Source organism: Ahaetulla prasina, chromosome 5 (assembly GCF_028640845.1).
Source record: "Ahaetulla prasina isolate Xishuangbanna chromosome 5, ASM2864084v1, whole genome shotgun sequence".
In the NCBI taxonomy this organism is placed as follows: domain Eukaryota; kingdom Metazoa; phylum Chordata; class Lepidosauria; order Squamata; family Colubridae; genus Ahaetulla; species Ahaetulla prasina.
This window is the reverse complement of record NC_080543.1, coordinates 28402764-28425764: the sequence shown is the minus strand read 5'-3', so window position 1 is coordinate 28425764 and position 23001 is coordinate 28402764. Positions and strand designations below refer to the sequence as shown.

General features: G+C 39.2%; 1 protein-coding gene across 5 annotated transcripts; it reads left to right on the top strand.

Annotated features, from left to right (window-relative positions):
* Positions 1-2419: 2419 nt before the first annotated feature.
* On the top strand, positions 2420-22694 carry SLC46A3 (solute carrier family 46 member 3). Of its 5 annotated transcripts, none has more exons than XM_058185477.1 (6): positions 2421-7050; positions 7250-7454; positions 10360-11224; positions 13547-13630; positions 16332-16488; positions 19545-22694. In XM_058185477.1, the coding sequence occupies exons 2-6, from the start codon at positions 7263-7265 to the stop codon at positions 19630-19632; spliced, it is 1386 nt and encodes a 461-aa protein (XP_058041460.1). In that variant the 5' UTR covers positions 2421-7050; positions 7250-7262; the 3' UTR covers positions 19633-22694. The 5 variants fall into 5 exon arrangements, with proteins under 5 accessions (XP_058041461.1, XP_058041460.1, XP_058041457.1 ...); XM_058185475.1 differs by having other exon boundaries at positions 2425-2582; XM_058185476.1 differs by having other exon boundaries at positions 2425-2582; positions 6307-7454.
* The last annotated feature ends 307 nt before the right edge of the window (positions 22695-23001 follow it).

Here is a 23001-nt window from a genome sequence, read left to right as displayed (position 1 = left end):
GTTGAAAATAAGAAGGTGAAGATCTTATGGGACTTTAGAATACAGACAAATCATCATTTGGAACACAACATGCCAGATATCACAGTTGTCAAAAACCAAAGCATACAATTTATTGATATTGCTATACCAGAAGATGCCAGAGTCGAAGAAAAAGAACTGGAAAAAAAATCACAAAATATTGTGATCTGGCTATCAAAACTAAGTGATTATGGATAAAACATGTGACAGTGATACCCATTGTCATCGGGGCACTTGGCAACATGTTCAAGAATTTTACAAAGTACATCAAAAAATTGCAGCTTCCTGCAATTTTACACCAGCGGAACTGCAAAAGACCGCGCTACTCAGAATGATATACATTTTAAGAAGATACTTGGTCGATACCTAGGATGCTGGCAGCAACCCGTATCGACCATCAGAGCCAGTTAATGATATTTGTGATACATTTTTAAATGTTCAGTTGACTGAGTTTCATGTTTAATGAATAAAAGCAAAGGAGGAGGAGGAGGAGGAGGAGGAGGAGGAAGGAGTTGCCAAGCATCTGAATTTTGATCACATGATCGTGAGGATGCTGCAAAGACTGTAACTGTGAAAAATGGTCATAAGTCACATTTTTCACCGCTGTTGTAACTTTGAACCATCACTAAACAAACTGTTGTAGGTCAAGGACTCTCTGTACTCTTTCCTGCTCCTCTTTTCCCAACAACCCTATGAAGTGGGTTGGGCTGAGAGCGATTAGCCCAGTCACCAAGCTGGATTTCCTGCCTAAGGGAAACCTAAAACACCTGGTACCAACAATGTGAAATCTCTGGCAGAGAATTCTCCAAAATCACATAATTAACTCCTACAGTCTAAGAGGAATTTGAATCTTGGCCTACATTCAGTTCAACGTATTAAGGCTCCCATATTTTGGCACCATAATAGAAATAATATACGAACAGGTTTTTAATCTTCAATATTATTACTGCTGGGCATTTAGCTTTCACGCTGTCTGCCATTTATTATTAGTTCTGTTTCTACATTCGTCTATTAATGAGTGACTCTAAAACAGATTGGAGGCCACTTTGAATCTGGTGGATCTTCAACTGCTACGCTCCCATTAATTACTGTACACAAGGTACTTCATTTCCCAGTTATCTAATCACAGTTCTTTGACTTGTTCAAATTGTGGACATATTTCACTAACACTTTATAAGCAAGCCCCAACAGGGGATTCTGAAGCCTTTCAAATTTGGTCAGGAGAACTTTGATCAATTTGTCTAATGCTAAGTCAGATGCAAACCTTTTCAACAAAAAATAGCAAGGAGCAGCCATACGTATTCTGGTTATTTCTTAAGGACTTCCATGTGGAAAAAACAGCAGAAAATGAGCAACGGTTTTATTCTTGCCTGTACACCGCCCTGAGTCCTTCGGGAGAAGGGCGGTATAGAAATCAAATAAATAAATAAATAAATAAATAAATAAATAAATAAATAAACAGAAGCTATTGTGATTCTTAAGTGAAAAAATCATCTTTAAAGGAACATTGTCTTCAGACATCATGTTTCAGCATAAAGTAATCTGCTCTTGACAGGTAATGTGTCAACCCATTGGCTAACAAGCCAATCCATGCATATTGTTGAATAAATGATAATTCGTTCACACATATAATGGTTAACTATAAAGTTTATAAACCATGTTTGGGTTTTCCAAACGCACAATCTCAGCATCCAGGCTTTGTTATCGAACCAATCACCCTGAACCTCAAATCACTGGTAAGTCAACCAGTTTATACAACTGGTGGGGGAAATAAATACAGCAATAAATAAAATCTTAATGCAAGTTGCGAACTTAATATTTATATGCCAAACGAAAAATCTGACATCAGCACCTTTCCGTGCAAAGTCCCAAAAGTGCTTTTTTTTTTTTCAAGGGGGAATTGAACTTTCTGGTTTTTCTTTGAAGACGTTTCGCCGAAGCTTGGATGAGAAGCGAAACGTCTTCAAAGAAAAACCAGAAAGTTCAGTTCCCTCTTGGAAAAAAAAAAAGCACCTTTGGGACAACCACGACCTGGATGACTGGGAAGCTCCAGACATTTCCTTGCAAAGCTGCGCGCGTCTGCAGCAGCTCCCCCCTCCCACACACGCTGGACTACAAATCCTATAACCCCCACCCAGAATCGCCTCTTGGGATGCAGGCTGAGGAGGAAAGTATTTAAGAACTCCCGCTCTCTCCCCTTCCACCCTCTTCTCTTCCCCCCCCCATCCCGCGAACAGAGCGGAGGTGAGCGCAGCCGCAGCAATTCGAGAAGCCGCGTCACGCGTCACGCGGAGAAGAAAGATCAGTCGCTCGGCCCGAAGGGAGGCCCCGCCTTCGGGTCGAATGATATCCGAATGGAGCAATCGCTGTGCTCCTCGCCCTCTAGCTCCCCTAGTGGTGACCCGATGAACCAGCCTTGGAAGGAGAGCCGGCGAGGAACCTGCTATTCGCCGGCTACAAAAGGGCTCTTTCGCAGTCCAGTGCATCTTCTCTCGGCTCGCGACCGCTCGGACTTCCTTGAACTGCCCCAAAGCGCCCAAGCGCTTGGAATCGCCTTTTCGGAGGTGAGCGGCTGGGGTTGGAAAGGAGGACCGCCGGACAATAGTGCGGATTTGCTTGCTTGCTGCCTGTGCTTGAGCTACGTTCTTGAGCGCCTGGTTAATAAACACAAAGGTTTATTTGCAACGTATGCAATGTTAAAAACACTGGGAAATGTTTTTATGTACGCTCCGGGAAAATGCATGAAACAGAGAATTAGCCACATTTCTCTTTTTATTTTTTCCAACCCAAGTTACGACGGCTGCGCTCATGCATGGATCTGGATTTTAATTTAAAATTCCGAAGTGTTTAAAAGTTGTGGGTTTGTTGTTTTCGTGTGTATGCGTCTATGTTCGGGTGAGAAGCGATGTCCGCTTTGTTTTCCCAGAGCCGATCCGTTAGACCAGCTGCTGGAGGGGGACACAGATTGTGTGGGACTTGAATAAATTTGGAACTGAATAAAAAGAACATTGAGTTAAACTGCTGTGTCTAAGGCAGGAAAGTTTTGGGATCTGACAACCCAAATCGCTGGGGTTTGCAAGGGATTTTTTGTAAAGGTTATTTCAGGCTGAGAGGTAGCTTAAGCTCTTCCTTCACTGACTCTTTTTTTTCTTCTTGAAATTGTTGTGTAAGAACTGTATGTCTTGTGAAGATAACAGAATATGTAAAGATGCCCAAATTCCCTTTAACTTCATAGCACCTTCAGTTTTTGACAGTATTGTACTTGTTTATTGAGAAAAACCCTGCTTGGATAAAGCTATAAAAGAACAAGTCTTTTATACCTCCTGGAATAAACTGTTTTTGGTAGAATTTGTGTGCAAAACATCTTGACATGTGATAGATTACTAAGGAGCCAATAATTATATTAACTTGTGCTGTCACATGCTGCTCCTGTTCCTCAGAAAACCCTCTACAGCTATGGTGGACAAAAGTCAGTTTTGTGTTTGTTTATTGTTTTAAAATAATTTAGGTTGCTCATTAATACAATTATTCCTATGGAGTATAGAAAACAATACAATCTTAAATATCAAGTGCAGGTTTGAGGAAAGAATAGAATAGAATAGAATAGAATTTTTTGTTGGCCAAATGTGATTAGACACGCAAGGAATTTGTCTTGGTTGTATACGCTCTCGGTGTAGATAAAAAACAAGATACATTTGTTAAGAATCATAAGGTACAAACTTAATGATAGTCATAGGGTACAAATAAGCAATCAAATCATATTAGGAAACAGTCAATATACATCATAAGGATACAAACAACAAAGTTACAGTCATGCGGGCATAAATTGGAGGAGATGGGTGGTGGTAGGAATGGTGAGAAGAATAATAGTAATAGTAATGCAGCCTTAGTGAATAGTTTGACAGTGTTGAGGGAATTTGTTTAGCAGAGTGATGGTGTTCGGGGGGAAAACTGTTCTTGTGTCTAGTTGTTCTGATGTGGAGTGCTTTATAGCATCATTTTGAGGGTAGGAGTTGAAACAGTTTATGTCCAGGATACGAGGGGTTTGTAAATATTTTCAGTCCTCTTTTTGACTCGTGCAGTATACAGTTCCTCAAAGGAAGGCAGGTTGGTAGCAATTGTTTTTTCTGCTTTTTCTATTTTTTTGAAAAATACTTCAGTAGACATCAAAAGCATAGCACAGAGAAATCTTCAAATATAGTAGAATTTCACAAGTTTGTTAAGATCCCTAAATCTATTAATTGGAGAAAAGCCACCAAAATATACTTAGGTTTAAAAAATTCAGGGTTTAGGAATTTGTCACTACCAAAATCCTAAGGCATACTACCGAGAATCCCAATCCTGGATACTTCCAATTTCTGTGATATAAGTTATTGCTGCTTTTATTAAGTAATCGGGAATCAAAATCCTTGCCTATCTACTGTACCTTGCCATATTTTCTACTTTGCCCAACAAGGTATTGTGGTTTTGAGTCCCAAGTTTCATTGTAGTGAATGTGCTCTGAAGAAAAACGTCACTGAACTAATAATTGTGGATGTTTCTTATCCATTGATCAATATGTAACACACTACCTTTGGAAGACCAAATACCATGCCTGGCCTCAAAATCCATTTTTGAATGTTTCACAAACATTTCATGACATTGTCAATATATTGTGGAATCATGCCTGTCATCAGAGCTATTCACATTACATCGTGAAAACCAACTTCTGCTAAAGAATAGCAGAAAGCCCTGTATGCTGTAATGTGGACTTAATTCACTAATGTATTATAATGATTTATATACTGCTTGATATACCAGACTTTTGGATTACAATACTATAACTAATTGAGAACCTAACAGAATAACATTGCTACTGCAATATCCATATAGGTAGCTGCCGGCCATTAAAATATGCTTCTCCAAAATATATTTTTACAACTTCTCTTAAATTTTACAGGGTGTAAGAGGCAAGATGAGTTTGCATTTACTGATTTGCTGTTTGTGCAAAACTAAAGATGGAACTGAAAACCACCAGTATTTTTATCTCTGCTATATGCTAGAGTCCAAATTCTGCACTTTATAATCCTAAAAATGATTGTGTTAACTCTCTAACAGTTGGAAGACCTGAAAGATCAGGTTAAGACATATAATCATGAGGAAAGTAGGAATTTTATATTTTAACTTGGAGCATTGTGTTTTTGTAATGAAAACATCCCAGCTGCAATTGCTCTGTGCAATCACAAACTGAACAAGCTTTGTCTTAAAGTTTGTAACAGTTTGATTGTCAATAGAAGATCGCATCTGTGCAGCACCTTCCTTAATTTATCAAACAGAATCTGCACATTTATTTTGCAAGATGGGAGCAACAGAGAATTATTTTTAGTATACTGTAATCCTTACCACTTTGTAGATATAAACAAGAAGAAAAAAGCTTCATATCCAGGGGAAGTGATGATATGGGGTGGGATCAGGCGTGAAATATAAAATTTGTTACTGCCAGTTCTGTGGGCATGGCTTGGTGGGGGTGGGGGTAATGTGACCGGATGGGCATGGCCAACTTTTTTTTAACCTTTAAAAGCATTTTTTCTAAAACCTCTTTGGCTGAAGAGGGTGTAAAAAAATGCTTTCAAAGGTTTATGACGATCCCAGCTGAGGCACATGATCATCAGAGGCTTTTTTTTTACTTTCGGCCAAAGAAAAAATGCTTTTAAAAGTAAAAAATATATATATATCTGATGATCACGCGCCTCAGCTGGGCATTGGGAGGAGGGCAGGGATTTTTGCTACCGATTCTCCGAACCACCCGCCGCCATCGCTACCGGATCGGGCGCTTTGGTCTGAACTGGGAGCATTTCACCCCTGGTTGGGATTAAGATAAATGTATTAGCTTTTGGCAACATAGGTATACATATTTTAGCTCTTTATCTCAATCAGTAGAATTTCTGAAATGATGGATCTAGGCCTCCAGGTGGCCATTTAGAGGGATTTGTTACAAAAAAAAACAAACAGTCAGCCTTGCACAGGAAGTGTGGGAGCATTGCCACAGCCTAAACCCACTGAAATTATTAGTTGTATTCATGAGGTTGTTTTTAAGGGTGCTGTAGAGTTGCAGTACTTATTCTCTCTCCCTCTCTCTCTCTCTCTCTCTCTCTAACTGTTGGAAGACCTAAAACATCAAGTTAAGACATATAATCATGGAGAAAGTAGGAAGCAACATCAATGTAATAGCATAATCTGTCACTTAATTATCAGAATATTAAAATTCTGAGTGTTAACTTGGTGTAAGAACCCTACATTTCTCACTAGGATATTGGAATGCTTTCTAAAACAAGGCAGGCAAGCCTTGCAAAAGACAGGCAAGCGAGCAAAGCTACATTTTCACATCTTCTGCACATGCTCAGGATCTAGGTAGGTGTGAAATCTTCCCCAGCCTGTGGAAAACAATTTTTCTTCCGAAACCGATCCCTGGTGCCAGAAAGTTTGGAGACCACTGCTCTAAAAGTTAGCTGGTTAAAGAAAGACGGGTGGAGCTAAGGCTTCTGAATGAGAAGTATTGAAATGTCCAGCCTTTTCATCCTATGTCTTATTTATTTATTTATTTATTTATTTAATCATATTTATATACCGCCCTATCTCCCAAGGGACTCATCACTGCCACCCTATACTGCCCCTTTTTCCAAAGTTGCACTCCAATTTTTTTAAAAAACAGCCTTGTCAATACACTGGCATTTCCTGGGATTAAAAATTAGAAAGTGACAAACTCTTCTTCAGAGAGTGTCCAGAAAATGCCTAAGACAAGATTGTAGAACATGTTCAGTAGAGCCCATTGAATCATTGCATTGCATTGCTTACAATAAAAAGTTGTTCATTATTTTCCTTTTCCTTTGAGTCTCATTATAGCTAACCAGCTTCTAATGGCAGAAAAAGAAACTGAAAAGCTGAAAATGAAAGTACCTCAGTAGAAAGTAAAAATAGCTTTAAAAAGTTACAGCATGTACTCTCAAATGTATTTGGTAGAATGCATTATGTATAACGTAACAGGTAAGCCAGGTGAGTACAGCATGCTTAGAACATGATTTTTGAATTGTTCATGATTTCCCAGTGACCCCTTTGAATTAAGGAGCACAAAATAAATCGCCTGCCAACTTTTCCATCATTTGGTTAATGATCAGAAAATTGTAAGGCATGCATGAATTCTCTTCCTCTGAAAAGGCTAACCTATTGTTTTCTTCCTGAATTACAATTAAAGCAAAACCCCAAGGATGAAGAAAACCTTGTTACTGGAACCTGCCATCTCCTTATATATTTTTGCCTATTCTTTGACCACTCCCCTGAAGCAGCAATATGTATACAAGAGGATCTGGGAAGAAACAACCAACTCTACCTTCATAGTTCAAGATAATGTGTCTCATTGTGAACGGAATCAAAGCAACCCAATCTTTGTGAAACAAAAGGTAAGATTGGATTATGCACTGGGTGTGCCCCAGACAAAGTTAAACAGAGTTAATGATGCATAATAGCAAATCATGTTGAATTTAACATGTTCAGAGAAGAGGTTTCACGCCTGGCAAAGCATCTCTTCACTTAGCTGTAGTTACTGTATTTTTCGGACTATAAGACGCACCGGTATATAAGACGCACCAAGATTTTGAAGAGGAAAACAAGATAAAAAATAGTTTTTGCTCCCGCACATTTGGTTTTTGCTCTCCCCGGCCCCCAGGAGCACTCTGCAGGCCTCCCAAACCTTCTGTGTGTCCCATTTTTGAAACAGGGTTTTGGGAGGCCAAAAATGGCTGTATACTGTCTATAAGACGCACCGACATTTCCACCCTCTTTTAGAGGGCGGGGAAAGTGTGTCTTATACTCCGAAAAGTACGGTACATAGATGGGAAGCCCCCAGCAAATCTGAGGGCTGTAGAATAGTCCAGAAACAAGAATCGAAACAAAATCTATAAGCACTATTTTCCTGGATGCAGTGTGTGTCAGACACATGCAATTCACTAAGAAAATGCCTTTATCAGCATTGCAAAATACAAAGCAGAAATTATTTTTGAGCTAAAATTTTTGGAAAAATGCACAAACCTATCCTTAAAATATTAACTGTATTTGATTCAGACTCGAATGTGTCCTTTCTCATCTTTCAGCTAGCCTCCATTCTGAATTCTCAAGAACATTTCAGGGTTTTGCATAAATTGGGGATCAATAGTTTAGCACCTTTTTTCAAAGGCCTACTGCCATACTGCTGCCAAATAAACCATAGAAATATGTCCAGGGGATCCCCTGAACTCAAACTGACTCAAGGAATGTAAACAACACAGCTTCCAAACCCAATATTTCAACATGTGTCCATGTTTCAGCTGTCAGGATTTCTAACCATGCTGCCAGGAAGCAATTGCTATAACAATCTATTAAATGGTGAAGGTTGATGTGCAGATATAAAAACTTCATTGGATGTAGTCCCAAAGTTAGTAGTACCTAAATCCCTCTGACTTCCATAACTATGTTTCAGACCACATTGATTTTCTTTTATACGGCATACTAAATTAAGCCAGCTCAATTTATATTAGTTGAGTTTCTGGAGTTTGTCTGTCTAATGCAGGGATGTCAAACTTGCGTCCCATGGGCCAGATGCGTCATGTGCTGGCCATGCCCACCCGTTTTAGCGAGAGGGGGAAGTCATATGTCATGTGACGACATGACCCCGCAAGTTTGAAACCCCCAAACTAATGTGTCTTCCCCACACACAATCAATGATGATAATATCCAGAGAAAGGATGGAGGCCATACCGAAATGATTAAATATAGGGCTAGAAAATAATATGCTAAAAATAACAGTGATAGATAACTTTAAATCTTTGTTCTTGCTATTACGCTTTCATCCTCTTCCAAGTTCTCAGATCATCATTTTTGTGGCCTTGTTAGTTTTTTTCTTATTTGGCAGGTGCTTTTTAGCTGTAGTTTGCATTCCCAGGACAACTGTAACTGCAGGGCTAGATTTTGCATCCAGAAGGTCCAAACTACAATCCCTGACATCTCTGGATAAAGATGGGGAAAGACTACATTTTAAATTCTTGGAAATCTTTTCTAGTCAGTTCATTCTGTTTTGGGCTATAGCAATCCCTTGGTATAAGGCAATTTTTTGAATTTAATTTGAATTTGGAACAATGTGCTGGCGTTAAAGAAACATATATTCCAATTACTTTGGCTGCTTTGTTTAAATTGCTTGAAGCGTAGTGAACATTAAAAACCCTCACCTCATCATCTTAAGGGAAAATGGAATATTTCAGGGATTTCACAGTAACCACTTGGACACTGGATAATGTCACAAATAGTATCTGTTACATTTCAAAGTGTGTTGATTCCATAGTTTGTTTATACTACTTACCATATTTTTCGGAGTATAAGATGCTCCGGATCATAATATGCACCTACCTTTTTTGGGGAGGAACACAAGAGAAAAAAAACTGCCTCTACCTACTAGCAGTTTGCCTCCTTGCAGCAAACAGCCTGTTTCAGTTTCAGTTTCAGCAAAGCCTGATTAGCAGAAGAAAAAAAAATCTGCCTCCCAGCAATTTGCCTCCTTGCAGCAAACAGCAAACAGCAAACAGCCCATTTCAGTTTCAGCACAGTCTGATTAGCATAAGCAGCTGATTGTCGGTTGGATCAGCCTCCCATGGATCAGCTGTTTCAGGCTGCAGGGATTGCCAGGCACGAGGAGGCGGCAATAGGCAATGGCAATCCCTGCAGCCTGAAACAGTTGATGGTCAGGAGGCCGATCCAACTGCTTGTGCTAATCAGGTTGCTCTGAAACTGAAACTGAAACATGCTGTTTGCTGTAAGGTGGCAAATTGCTGGGAGGCAGAGGAAGATTTTTTTTCTTGTGCTAATCAGGCTTTGCTGAAACTGAAACAGGCTGTTTGCTGCAAGGAGGCAAATTGCTGGAAGGTAGAGGCCAAAGGATGGGGCTACATTCAGTGTATAAGACGCACCCAAATTTTCACCGTCTTTTGTGGGGGAGGGACTCCAAAAAATACGGTACATATTCAGGATAGATACATTAGATAGCAATTTACTGTCAACTAATATTTCATGCACTGAATAAGTTGGAGTTCGGTATATAAAAGGTTTAGTTTAATAAATCCATTATACCATTACAAAGCTCTTTTTAATGTGTTTACTAATTAGCTATCATACCAGTAGCATGGCTTTAGAATATTCATAGTATCTTTGATTGCTGGTTTCTATACACAAAGCTTTGTAGCAAACCAGAATTACTATTTATAGATGAGACCAGAAGTTGAACTGTAATCCATACATTGATTGATTTGTTTCTATTCTTGTTTTATTTTCTTCTTTCAGGAAGTCCAAGAAAAAGCCTCTCTCTTTGCTATGAAAACAGACTTATGTGGGGCAATTTTCAGCATTTTGGTGGCCTTTGTCCTCGTAGCAAATGGAGATCGATATGGACGCAAAATATCACTGGTTCTTCCCCTGGTGGGGAGTCTTACCAGCAGCATCTTCCTCTTTGTTATGTCAGACTTATCTTTGCCCCTCTATCTTTTCTTTATTTTCTCCTTGATTGGGGGGCTGTTTGGAGACTTGGCTACTTTTCTTGGAGGTGCCTTTTCCTTTGTAGTTGATTGCTGTGAGACTCAGAAACAAAAGACCGTCCAAATAGCCGTGGTTGACTTAATCTTTGGATTCGCCTCCGGATTGGGAGGATTGGTCTCAGGGTACATTCTAAAAAAAATAAACTTTATGTGGACATTTGCCATGATTTCTCTATTTCACATGCTCAACATTTTATATGTCATATTTTTCTTGGATGAAACAGTGAAAGTCTCTGCAATCCAGACCCAATCTTGGCGGGAAGGTCTTAAAGACACACTTTCTGGAGTATATCTGCTCTTTAAATCTTCCTCCTGTAAGAAGCGAATTTTAATCATCTTGCTGCTTTCCACATTCATGACTTACCTTTTCACAGTGTTGGGAGGGCTTAGCCTCTATGTGCTATACGAACTGAATGCTCCTCTCTGCTGGGACGCCATTTACATCGGATATGGCTCAGCTGTGTCCACCTCGGTCTCTGTGACTGGATTCCTAGGGATTGTTTTCCTTTCTCGGTGTCTGAGAGATAGCTACCTTGTTTTTATTGGAATTTTCTCTTATATGGGAGGAAGTATCATGGCCGCCTTTGCCAACACTACCTTGTTGATGATGTTGGGTAAGTTTCACTTGGTTAAGTTCAAAGATGATGGTAAAACATTTTGATAACGTAGATCAGTGTTTTTCAATCTTGGCCACTTTTAAGATATGTGGATCTCAACTCCTAGATTTCTCCAAGTTGGGGAATTCTGTGAGCTGATGTCAACATATCTCAGGGGTGCCTAGATTGAGAAATATTGATGTAAGTGATTAGAAAATTGGTGGTGCTTGTTATTTTCTACATTATTTATGGTGCTGTCCTAGACTTGGGACTTTCTCATGATCAGCCGCTCAGATTTTTAGTTGGAAATGCCAGGGGATTTAACCAGGACTTTCTGGACACAAGTTTCAACCTCTACACTCCAACTCTGTAATATGCAAGTGATGAAGTTTGTAATCTTTTAGAAATGCTGTGCTTCGAATTATAATTCCCATGCCTTTAGGACAGCGGTTTCCAACCTTTCTGGCTTGGTGGACCGGTGGGGGACGGGGGACGGGGAGAGGCAGTGGTGGGATTCAGCCAGTTGGCACCACTTTGGGAGAACTGGTTGTTAACTTTCTCAGCAGTTTGGTGAACTGGTTATTGGAAGAAATCATTAGGGCAGAGAACCGGTTGTTAAATTATTTGAATCCCACCACTGGGGAGAGGGAATGGTGCTGTATAAATGATAGGCGTGCATAAGCGCATGCACCTGCTGCTTGTGCAAGTGGAGCTGCACGCTCGTCCGTCCCTTGCATGACCCTGTTCTGAATGGGCCGTGGGCCAATAGTGGGTCATTGCCCAGGGGGTTGGGGATCCCTGCTTTAGGATCTGTAAGGCAACATAATAGCAGGGTAAAATATAAGCTACAGTAAAATAACAGCAATCAGCAAAACTACCAGAGGCAACAATTTATATAAATCATACCAAAAGAGCCTCTTGAAATAGCAATATTATAACTTACTCGCTGAAAGCTAGCAGTAAAAGTAAAATGTAGCTACTTGCTACATTTTTATTGGAAAATAGAGGTGAATCTTTTACTTCCTGTCCCCAGTTTGCAGAAGAGGCATAACTTGGCTATGTTACGTCTATTATTTTCTTGTCTTTTAGCCATTTTCTATAACTAGAGAGATTTCATTCTGTTAGTTTGTCATTTTAGGGAATGTGATAACTTTCCATTTTCTTTGTCTGCTGTCCCCACAATGTTTTTGAATAAGATAACATTATAACTAATTTAGTATATTTCATGACTTTTGTCCATTTTCTACCATGCTGTACTCCACCTAAACCATGACTGGTGCTATATGCAACTAAGGGAAACAGCACCTGTCCGATGTTGCATTTAAAATCTGAATGTAATGAATTCCTTCTTGCAATTGCTATGCATGAAAAGTATCTTGCAGCTTCATATGAGCCACAATGGCGCAGTGGTTAGAGTGCAGTACTGAGTGCAAATTGCTGCCTGCAATTTGGCAATTTGAATCTCACCAGGCTCAATGTTGACTCAGCCTTCCATCCTTCCGAGGTGGGTAAAATGAGGACCCAGATTGTTGGGGGCAATAGGCTGACTCTGTAAACTGCTTAGAGAGGGCTGTAAAGCACTGTAAAGTGGTATATAAATCTAAGTGCTATTGCTATCCACATGCTACAATTGAAAATGTGCACACAAAGGAATATCCAATATCTTCTGAAAGAGATATACATTAAATATTTCAGCTACTATTTTTATTACTCATACAAAATTCCTAAGTGGACAAACATATTGCTTATGACACAGATAGTCCTCGACTTACAGCCATTCAGTTAGTGACCGTTCAAAGTTACAAAGACACTGAAAAAAATGACTTATGACTGATTTTCGCACTTATGACAGTTTCAGCTCCCCATGATCACGTGATCACAATTTGGGCGCTTGGCAACTGGCACCTATTTATGACAGTTGCTGTGTCCTGTGGTTGTGTAATCACCATTTGTGATCTTCCCAGCTGGCTTCTGAGAAGCAAAGTCAATGAGGGAAGCCAGATTCGCATAACAACTGCATGAATCACTTAACAACTGCAGTGATTCTCTTTAACAACTGTGGTGAAAAGGTCATAAAGTGGGACACAACTCACTTAACTGTCTTGCTTAGCAACAAAAAATTTGGGGCTTAATTGTGGTCGTAAATTGAGGAATAGCTGTAATGAAAATATATTTGGTGGACGGCATCTTTTCCCTACTTTAAATCCATGAGGATTTCTGAAAGATGCTACCATGCTGTACCATTACCCAGACAATTATTTGCTGTTATTTGTCACAGTATAAATTGATTAGCTATTTGGGGTAATTATTTTAAAGACTTTCTTGTCTCCTATTTTGCAGTGAGAATACCATCGATGCTCCTTTTCATACCCGTTCCAGTTATTCGAGCCATGTTGTCAGAAATAGTTCTTCCTAATGAACAAGGTGAGTTGGGGCTGCTAAAGAATTAATTGCAGGTGTCAAAGGTGTCAGTGAAGTTCCTTGGATCTGTCAGTTTGGTTTTTTTCCCTGAAGCAACAGCTTTATATTTTAGTGTTATCTTAATTAATTCTGGCACCAATAACACCATTTCCATTTAGCGAATATAAGTTCCATTCTGCAATTGGATACCCAGATTCATGGCATTGAGTATCCTCATCAGCTTAATTTGGTGGCCACCTTTGAAATTTTATTTATTTATTTATTTATTTTTGTCACAACAGTATACACAAACATCATCATAAATTAAAAAAACAACACAACATGAAAGAAATATATATATATATATATATATATATAAGTAAAAGTATGCAACAGCTATGTTAATTTGATATAATGAAGGGAACAATAGGACAGGAACGGTAGGCACTTTTGTGCTCTTATGCACGCCCCTTATAGTTCTCTTAGGAATGGGGTGAGGTCAATAGTAGACAGTTTCTGGTTGAAGATTTTGGGATTTTGAATAGAGACTATGGAGTCAGGTAATGAGTTCCAAGCGTTAACAACTCTGTTACAGAAGTCATATTTTCTGCAATCAAGTTTGAAGCGGTTGACATCAAGTTTAAATCTATTGTTTGCTCTTGTATTATTGCGATTGAAGGTGAAGTAGTCTTTTACAGGAAGGATATTGCAGTAGATGATTTTGTGTGTTAAACACAGGTCATGTCAAAGTCGGCGGAGTTCTAAGTTTTTTAAATATTAATTATTAAAATATTAAATATTAAATATTAAGTTTTTTAAATGTTGTGATTCTTAGGAAAATGAAGTGTCCTGCATTCTATACTTTCATCAATCAATCAATCTTTATTCAATCATAGACCAGGACTCTTATTTACTAAACTTGTGAGGGTAGCTTAGTAGGAAAAGTTAATGCTAGCTTAATAGCAGGGATCAATCTTGTAATGCATACTTAAGCATATTTTGTATCTAAACACAATTCACAATATTTTTATTGTGCTTAACTTTATGGTAACCATCTGCTAAAGTATAACAAGGATAATCTGAGGGTGTAATAGTTGTCTGGGAAGGTTAAAGTCAGTTTCCAGCTTATAAATATTAAGTTGCCTAGTGTAAGTTGCAGCTCTAATTTGCTCGAAAACTAATTGGTTTATTAGTTAGATTTCTATTCATTTTTTTCAAGATATACATTGTATAACCCCTTTCCATTTTCCCTTTACTGCAGTCTTATGAGGTAAACCAATCTGAGATACAGGGTCTGGCCCAGTATAAATCCTGACTGTGGGGATTTGAACCTAGTCTTACACACTGATCACTACAGCAGCAGGATAAGGAACGTAACCCCCCTCCCCACCCTCTGCATAGTACACGCTGCCCCAGAATTTGTGTAAGCAGAATTAAATATGGGGTTGAGAAGGGAAGGTTTATAGAGTAAAATGGGTATCTTTCAAAAACTTTAACATATCTTCTCTTTAAAATCTGGATTTCCCATCCAAAATCAGAATGACTTATTTTTCCTGTAGGTTGGGATTATGGGACCAAATGGAGTTTTTAAGTCTTTCAAAGGCGCTGTTTTCTTTCCTTGACTGCCCCTCCAACTTTTTTTTAACATCCACAAAATTCTACCCCTGCTCCAGTGATGCTATGATGTCAGCCATATTTCTTTCAGACCCTAGCCAGGCAAATCTCCAGCTGAAGAGGTTTGCCCACCCTTGCACTGATAGCTCCGGATCTAACGCTGTTAAAAATGCTTATGAGAATCATCCTTGCTAATTCCATTGTGCAACATTACAGAAATCATAGAAAACAATTCCAGCCAATGTGGCCAATAATTTTAGAGATTGTAGTATCATCCTATTTGGAAAGTATTGGTTGGGGGAATATTACAGTAGCATATTTTTGCAAGGTTACAGAACCTGTATTATAACGAAGAACAGACAGATAGACCAGCTTATCTGGTCTGATTCTTGGGGTCTAACTTGTGTGGTTCAGACACTTGCCTGACCTGTCAGAGAAATGCCTTGGATGGTATGTGCAGAGAGCTGAATCAAACAGCCATTCCATTACATTATCAACTTTCTAGTAGTATAGTGTAGTGTAGTGCAGTGGTGAAATGTAAAATTTGTTACTACCAGTTCTGTGGGTGTGACTTGGTGGGAGGGGGGGTAAAGTGACTGGGTGGGTGTGGCCAACTTTTTTTTTTACTTTTAAAAGCATTTTTTCTACAATCTGTTCGGCCGAGCCGTGCGATCATCAGAGGCTTTTTTTTTTACTTTTAAAAGCATTTTTTCTACAACCTCTTCGGCCGAGCCGTGCGATCATCAGAGGCTTTTTTTTTTTACTTTTAAAAGCATTTTTTTCTACAACCTCTTCGGCCGAGCCGTGCGATCATCAGAGGCTTTTTTTTTACTTTTAAAAGCAATTTTTTCGGCCAAAGAAAAAATGCTTTTAAAAGTAAAAAAAAAAAACCTCTGATGATCGTGCGGCTCAATGGGGTGGGGTGGGGGGTCAGGGATTTTTGCTACCGGTTCTCTGAACCACCCGCCGCCATCGCTACCGGATCAGGCGATCCCATCCAAACCGGGAACATTTCACCCCTGGGGTAGTCTAGTGTAGTCTAATTATACAGACACACACACACAAATGTCTGGATCTCTGTAATCTAGTTTTTCTTTTTCCTTTTTTTCAGGAGCTTTATTTGCTTGCATTGCCTGCTTAGAGGTTGTGACTGGGACCATTTCAATTACTGTCTTTAATACCATCTATGCAATGACTGTAGCATGGTTTCCTGGCTTCAGTTTTCTCTTATCAGCTGGCTTCTGCATAATTCCACTGAGTTTAATGTGGTAAGGAAGGAACGTTCGTTTTTTTAAGGTTGGAATCTGTTTTGTAATTTCCCAGAAATGTTATCTCCATACAAAAGGGATAGTAGTTTTTATTTCCAATTCTCATCATTCATATAATTGTATTTTTCAATTATAGAAAATGTATTATTTTATTTTGATTTGATTTTGCTTGTATTGTCATTTTATCCTTGATTATTTTAACATTTTTTATGGGGTAAGCCACCCAGGGTCACTTTGAAAGGAGATGAGCTGGAAATAAATTAAATAAAAAGACTAGTCTGTTGTTTTCTATGACGGTGGTCACCAACTGGTGGTCCATGGACCACTGGTGGTCTGTGAGAAAATTTTGGTGGTCCGCAGAAAAATTATTTGCATTTTTTATATTCCACTAAATCAGAGGGTCTTCAAACTACGGCCCCTGGGCCAGATACGTGCAATGAACGTTTGTGTTATTGAACAGAGTCTCCCGCTTTGGGATCTTTTTGTGCGGGTCGGAGGGGGACAGAAATTCTGACTTGGGGTCTGCTTCAGCCTCCTGCTGGAGGGCTTTGGGCGAAGGCTGGGGGGAAGTGCTGCTGGTGGTGAAGAGCCGAGGGCCTTGTTCCAGTGGGACTGTATCATGGCCTGGAACTGCCTGACCATCTCAGCCCACTGAGCCTCTAGGCACCGGTACCTGGCCTTGCATTCCTGTAAGTCTTCCCTCTGCTTGAAAAGCCTCTGCTTGTAGTCCTCAGTGAGGTGCTTCTGCTGAGGCTCCTTCTTGGTCAGATCCAATTTGAACTGAGCTGTTTTGCCAACTCTTTCTTATAGTGGCTGATTACATCCAACAACTGGAGGGGAGGGGTGAGTTGAAGCCAGCAAGGTGCCCCTCGACATGAGTGACATCAAGTTGGCCACACCCACCAAGTCACATGACCACCTAGCCACGCCCACCCAATCGGTCATTAGGCAGATCATATTAGTGGTCCACAGGATTTAAAATTTGAATTTAATGGTCCCTGAGATCCAAAAGGTGACCCCTGTGCTATGATACCCCTTTCCATTTATTCTGTACCAACCTGACTGCCCACACTTCTCAGTCAGAAAAAGGTCTATGGGAGGAATTCCTCCATGATTTAATTGAAGCACACAAAGCTAGGGAGGAGAGATGGTTATTCCCTAAAGAATAGGACTGTCAGATACCGGCTATGGACCACCTCTTAACTAAATGGAAGAACATAGAATAACAGAATTGTAAGGGACCTTAGCGGTCTTCTAGTCCAACCCCCTGCAACATTGCTCTATTTAACTTAAGCCCTTTTTTAAAAAAAACAAAATTTTAGAAACAGATTCTCTGATATCAGTTCAAATGAAAACTAGTAATAAAAACCATAGGAAATTTATCTGCATGACGTTGACCATACCACTATTTGTTTTTATAAATAGAATACTAGACAACGCATGACCCCTTGAATCATCCTTTTAGAGATGTTTCCTTATGAAATTTCTCAGTGACAGAACTTCTAATGCACCGCCTTCACTGGAAAAATTTGGGGTACATTCAGAGATAACCTGCCTTGAAAACAGCCCATGTTGAACTGTGTAGCATGAACATCTGCACAATAAATATTTTATGACATTTTGTATTACATCATAAACTCTTTTATGATAAATTTTATGTGATAAAATGTTTTATAAAATTCGCCAAACATCAGTCCCACGGAACTAATGAGTCCTGGATTTTGGACACATTCTGTAGGTTAGCCCATTTGAGGTATCTTGGTTCAAAAATTGTTGCTCTATGATGCATTATTTCTACCAGTTAAATGTTGTGGGAATGAGAGTTTTAAAAGTATATACTGTAAATGCGGCATCTATTTAAATTGGAAATCTCCACCTTTAAATTGGTTAGGATTTGCTACATTTATTTGCTGCCCATCTCACCATGGGGCTATAGTAGGTGGTTTGCAACAAGAAGAAATGAAAAGAGTGTAAACAGAACTAAAATAATAGAATATTATTATTATGAGACTATTTCCAATTAAGTCTGAAAATCTGGAGTGTGAATGTCTTTGAATCTGATTTTAAATGGGCCTGGAGCACAGTGGAGCAGGAGAATTAAGATAAACATCTATTCACGTAGTAATAGGATTAGAGTTAGATAAATTGAAATTATCATTTGGCTTGTTTAGTATTTTATCTGGACAAAATAGTCTTGAAAATGGCTTGTTTAAAGAAGGTGGGGAGGGAGATAGTATTACAGGCAAATTATTTTAGGTTATTTTAGATTATATATCTATTTTACACTTTGAAACTACCCAATAACTAAAGATCTTGGGGCAGTTTATGATAAAACATGCTAAAAATACAATTTAAGTTAAAACATAAGGTAAAGGTTCCCCCTGCACATATGTGCTAGTTGTTCCCGACTCTAGGGCGCAGTGCTCATCTCCTTTTCAAAGCCGAAGAGCCAGCGCTGTCTGAAGATGTCTCCGTGGTCATGTGGCTGGCATGACTCAATGCCAAAGGTGCACAGAATGCTGTTACCTTCCCACCAAAGGTGGTCCCTATTCTTCTACTTGCATTTTTTATGTGCTTCCAAACTATTAGGTTGGTAGAAGCTGGGACAAGTAATGGGAGCTCACCCTGTTATGCAGCACTAGGGATTCGAACCGCTGAACTGCTGACCTTTTGATTGACAAGCTTGGGGTCTTAGCCACTGAGCCACTGCGTCCCTAGTTAAAGCATACACAACAAATATAAGCTAAAATATTCTAAATAGCCACTGAAATTTGCTGTTGTCTGTTTGGGTTTTCCCCCCTGCAATATTCAATTGTCCTGGGGAAAGCATGTTAAAGTGTCTGAAACGCTCTTAACAATTTAGAGCCACCTTTAGTCTTAATCTAAAAATGGCACAATGGACATTTTCTTCCTAAATTAACTTCAAGGAAAAGAAAGATTGTGTCTCTTTCGTGCTAAAGAGAATACTAGGCTTTTTGTATTACAATTTATGGCAGTTTTCTGGCTTATGTTCGTTTTCAATTGAATTAATATGTCTTATCTCCTTTTCCCCCCAGTTGGTTTATGTATGTTACTCCGCGCAAAGAGGACTATGCGCAACTCGCAAATGAAGAGGGCTGTCCTAGCCAGAATGACGACAGCTGAATAGAGAATACACCTAGCAGCTACTGCTCTTGCGTTCTATAATGGATTGACTTGTGGATGGGGTTGCCAGAGTTTCAGTATTTTCAATGGCTCCATTTTGAGAATTCCACAATAATTGATTGGCTCAAGTTTGCTTTTATCTTGGATTGCTATAAGCTGCCATGCAAGGGGTGCAAAGTAAATGTAAATATGCTCTATACTCCTTGAATGTTGACTGTGGGGTTTTCCTGTCTTAGATTTCTTCTCATTGCTGCCCTGTTGGCACATTGCCCTTTGATCCAAACTAGGTCAACTAAAAAAAGGGTATTTGCTTTGTCAGATCACACATTACAAGATTATTATGATAAATAAGTAAGTTATGCTTAAAATATTGATTGGATCATATGTGTTTTCTAATCCCTCAACTAATTCTGTGTCCTGAATCCAAAATTCTCAAGATTTATTTATCTAGGTCAGTAAGGTTAATCCTTCACTATCACCCTATGAAGTAAATATCTCTTCTTTTTTTGTCTCTGTCAGAATTCTTTAATGCCTATTATATTCACTGGCTCCTCTTTTAACAAATGCATACGCTTAGACACGTGTGAAGTAGTTAGTAAGAGATTGGGCTGGAACTGGGGAGGATTACCGTTTCCCCTGAAATAAGTCATCCCCTGATAATAAGCCTGATAAAATCGGGTTTTTGAGCGCATGCGCTAAAATAATAAGCCCTCCCTGAAAATAAGCCCTCCCTGAAAATATTTAAACGCATGCACAGCTGGTCCCCACCATTTCCTCTGGTTAGGGAGACAGAGCTGGAAATCAGGTAAGATAGCAAGAGGAGCCCCGTCTTGCTCCATGTGCCCCAAAATAATAAGACATCCCTGAAAATAAGGTCAAGCACTTATTTCAGGATTCAAAAATATATAAGACAGGGTCTTATTTTCGGGAAAACATGGTAGATAAAGTCTGCTCTCAGCCATAGAGCAGTCAGATCTAGGACAAAAATCAGCCAAATTTACATCACTGGTTGTTGTGGAGAAAACAAGGAAGGTCAGAGTATATATTGACTTAAAGGCAAGAACGGAATGTAATAACAGTAAAGTTCAGTGATTCATATTCCTTACAGGAATTGAAAAGGAAAGAGAAGGAGTGGTGAGCCACCCTGAAAATCATAACCCTCCATTCTCCTAACTTATTTAGTTTTGTAAAGAGGGTATCATGTAGAACATGGGTGTCAAATTCGCACTGTCATGTGACATTTCGCGACGTTTTTCCCTTCCGTGGAACTTGGGTGGACGTGGCCTGTGTGTAATGCATCTGGCCTGCAGGCCACCAGTTTGACACCTCTGATGTAGAGGATAAAGCAAAAAATCATACATTTGCACTCTAGGATGGAAAAAAGGGTCAACCCATAGGCGAACATAGCTTTTTAGTAGGGTTCAAAAATCTGTAAACTAGAAATTTCCTTCAGAAAATAGAAAGCATATCTTTATTGAGAAAAAAACAGAGTTACAAGTTCTGGCAGAAAAAGAAGGGAAAGGGAATGGGGAAGGGAAAGGGAAGGGAAGGGAAGGGAAGGAAAGGAAAGGAAAGGAAAGGAAAGGAAAGGAAAGGAAAGGAAAGGAAAGGAAAGGAAAGGAAAGGAAAGGAAAGGAAAGGAAAGGAAAAGGCATGCCCTGATCCAACACGACTGTTTAATGGATTTCTCTTATGTAGTTGAGAAACCCTTGCTTGGATACTTGCCTCCATCTCAAATTTTTTTTAGCAATCATAAATCAGCATAAAATTGTAGCAATACTGTAAAGACTTGGAATCCTAACGGGTACATTAATAGCTTGTATCCCCTGTACAGATGCATTTTGAACAGAGGGATATGGGAATGAGGAGATTTTTCCAGGCATGTACAACAGTCAACAAATTTATGTGTTGTGATTCAACAGTGATATCACTATTTTTTGTAGGAATCATTCCCTTTCATCTGTGGAACAGTAAACTTGACTGAAAACTTCTCTTCTTATTCCACATGGTCTCTGAAAGCCTCTTGATTTTATGAAACAGAATAGATTCTCCTCAACAGAGCCAGTTTGGTCTCATGCCTAAGGCACCAGGCTAGCAACCAGGAGATTGTGAGTTCTAGTCCCACATTAGGCATGAAAGCCAACTGGGTGACTGGGCTAATCACTCACTTTCAGCCCAGCCCACCTCACAGGGTTGTTGCTTTGGAGAAAATAGAGTAGTATTAGGTATGTTTGCCTTGTGCTATTTATAAAAATAATAAGAGATATATAAATATTAGAATATTAACAGAAAAGTATGTTGTCACTACCTGATGTTTGCCATCTTCTGTTAAATCCTTAAATGTGCTCACTGCACTTCTGCCCTAATGTATTAAAATGTACAACTTTAGACATGCTAGTCACATGACTTATCAAATCACATGTGCCAGAAAGGCAATTAATCAGCAATATTTCTTGTGCGTTGTTTCTTCTGAAGTGCACTGTGTAATTTGACATAAGAAAGAGGCTTTTAATGGTATTTTGATTTTGCTTGGGAACTGGTAAGTGGTAGAGGCATGCATCAGTGATTTTAGGAGAATCTTACTATGAATAATGGAAGTGACATACACAGTGTCCGCAGTGCTTGTACTGCAATATATAACTGCCTGCAGAGCAGGTTATTTATTATGCCTTCAGGCTGCCATTGAAGACAATGTTTAAACTGAGGTGAAATGAGCAAGAAGAGGGTAGCCTAAATGCATTAGCAGCGAAGTACACCTGATAATGTATTGGCTCCATTGAACACTGTGGTTTCTGGGTAATTCCATATAGGGTTGTACTTTACAACCTTTAGTGGGTTGTGGCTTTTGTATTTTTGTAAATACACAGCATTTTATTGTTAATAAAGACTAAAAGCTATGATTAGAGAAGCAATCATGTGTTCTGTTGCCCACGATTGCAATTATGCATATTTTGTAATCTTTCTCATGTGTTTTTAATATAATTCTTATATATTTTCCATCTGGTTCAGAAACCTTTTGCATTTTTTATGCTTCTGCAATTAAACCAAAGATAAGCATCTAATTGGTCGTTATTGTTTTAAATTGCCATGTAACTATACATTTATGCTTCTCTTCCAAGATGTTGCAAGCGCGTATGTCATTGTACTTGCTCAGTGCTACTGTGAGACATGAATATTTCTATACCTACAGTATGTGCAAGTAATCTAATCTAAGAGGGCTAACCCATCACAATGCCATAAGAGCATTCAAGGCAATGAGATAAAAGCAATTTCTAGCACTTTGGTCTGCAGTTCAAGGAATCCCATTCAGTGCCTATAGGAAAAGTTCTGCGGATGCCTTAGTGGATTTCCTGTAACTTTTAACTCCAT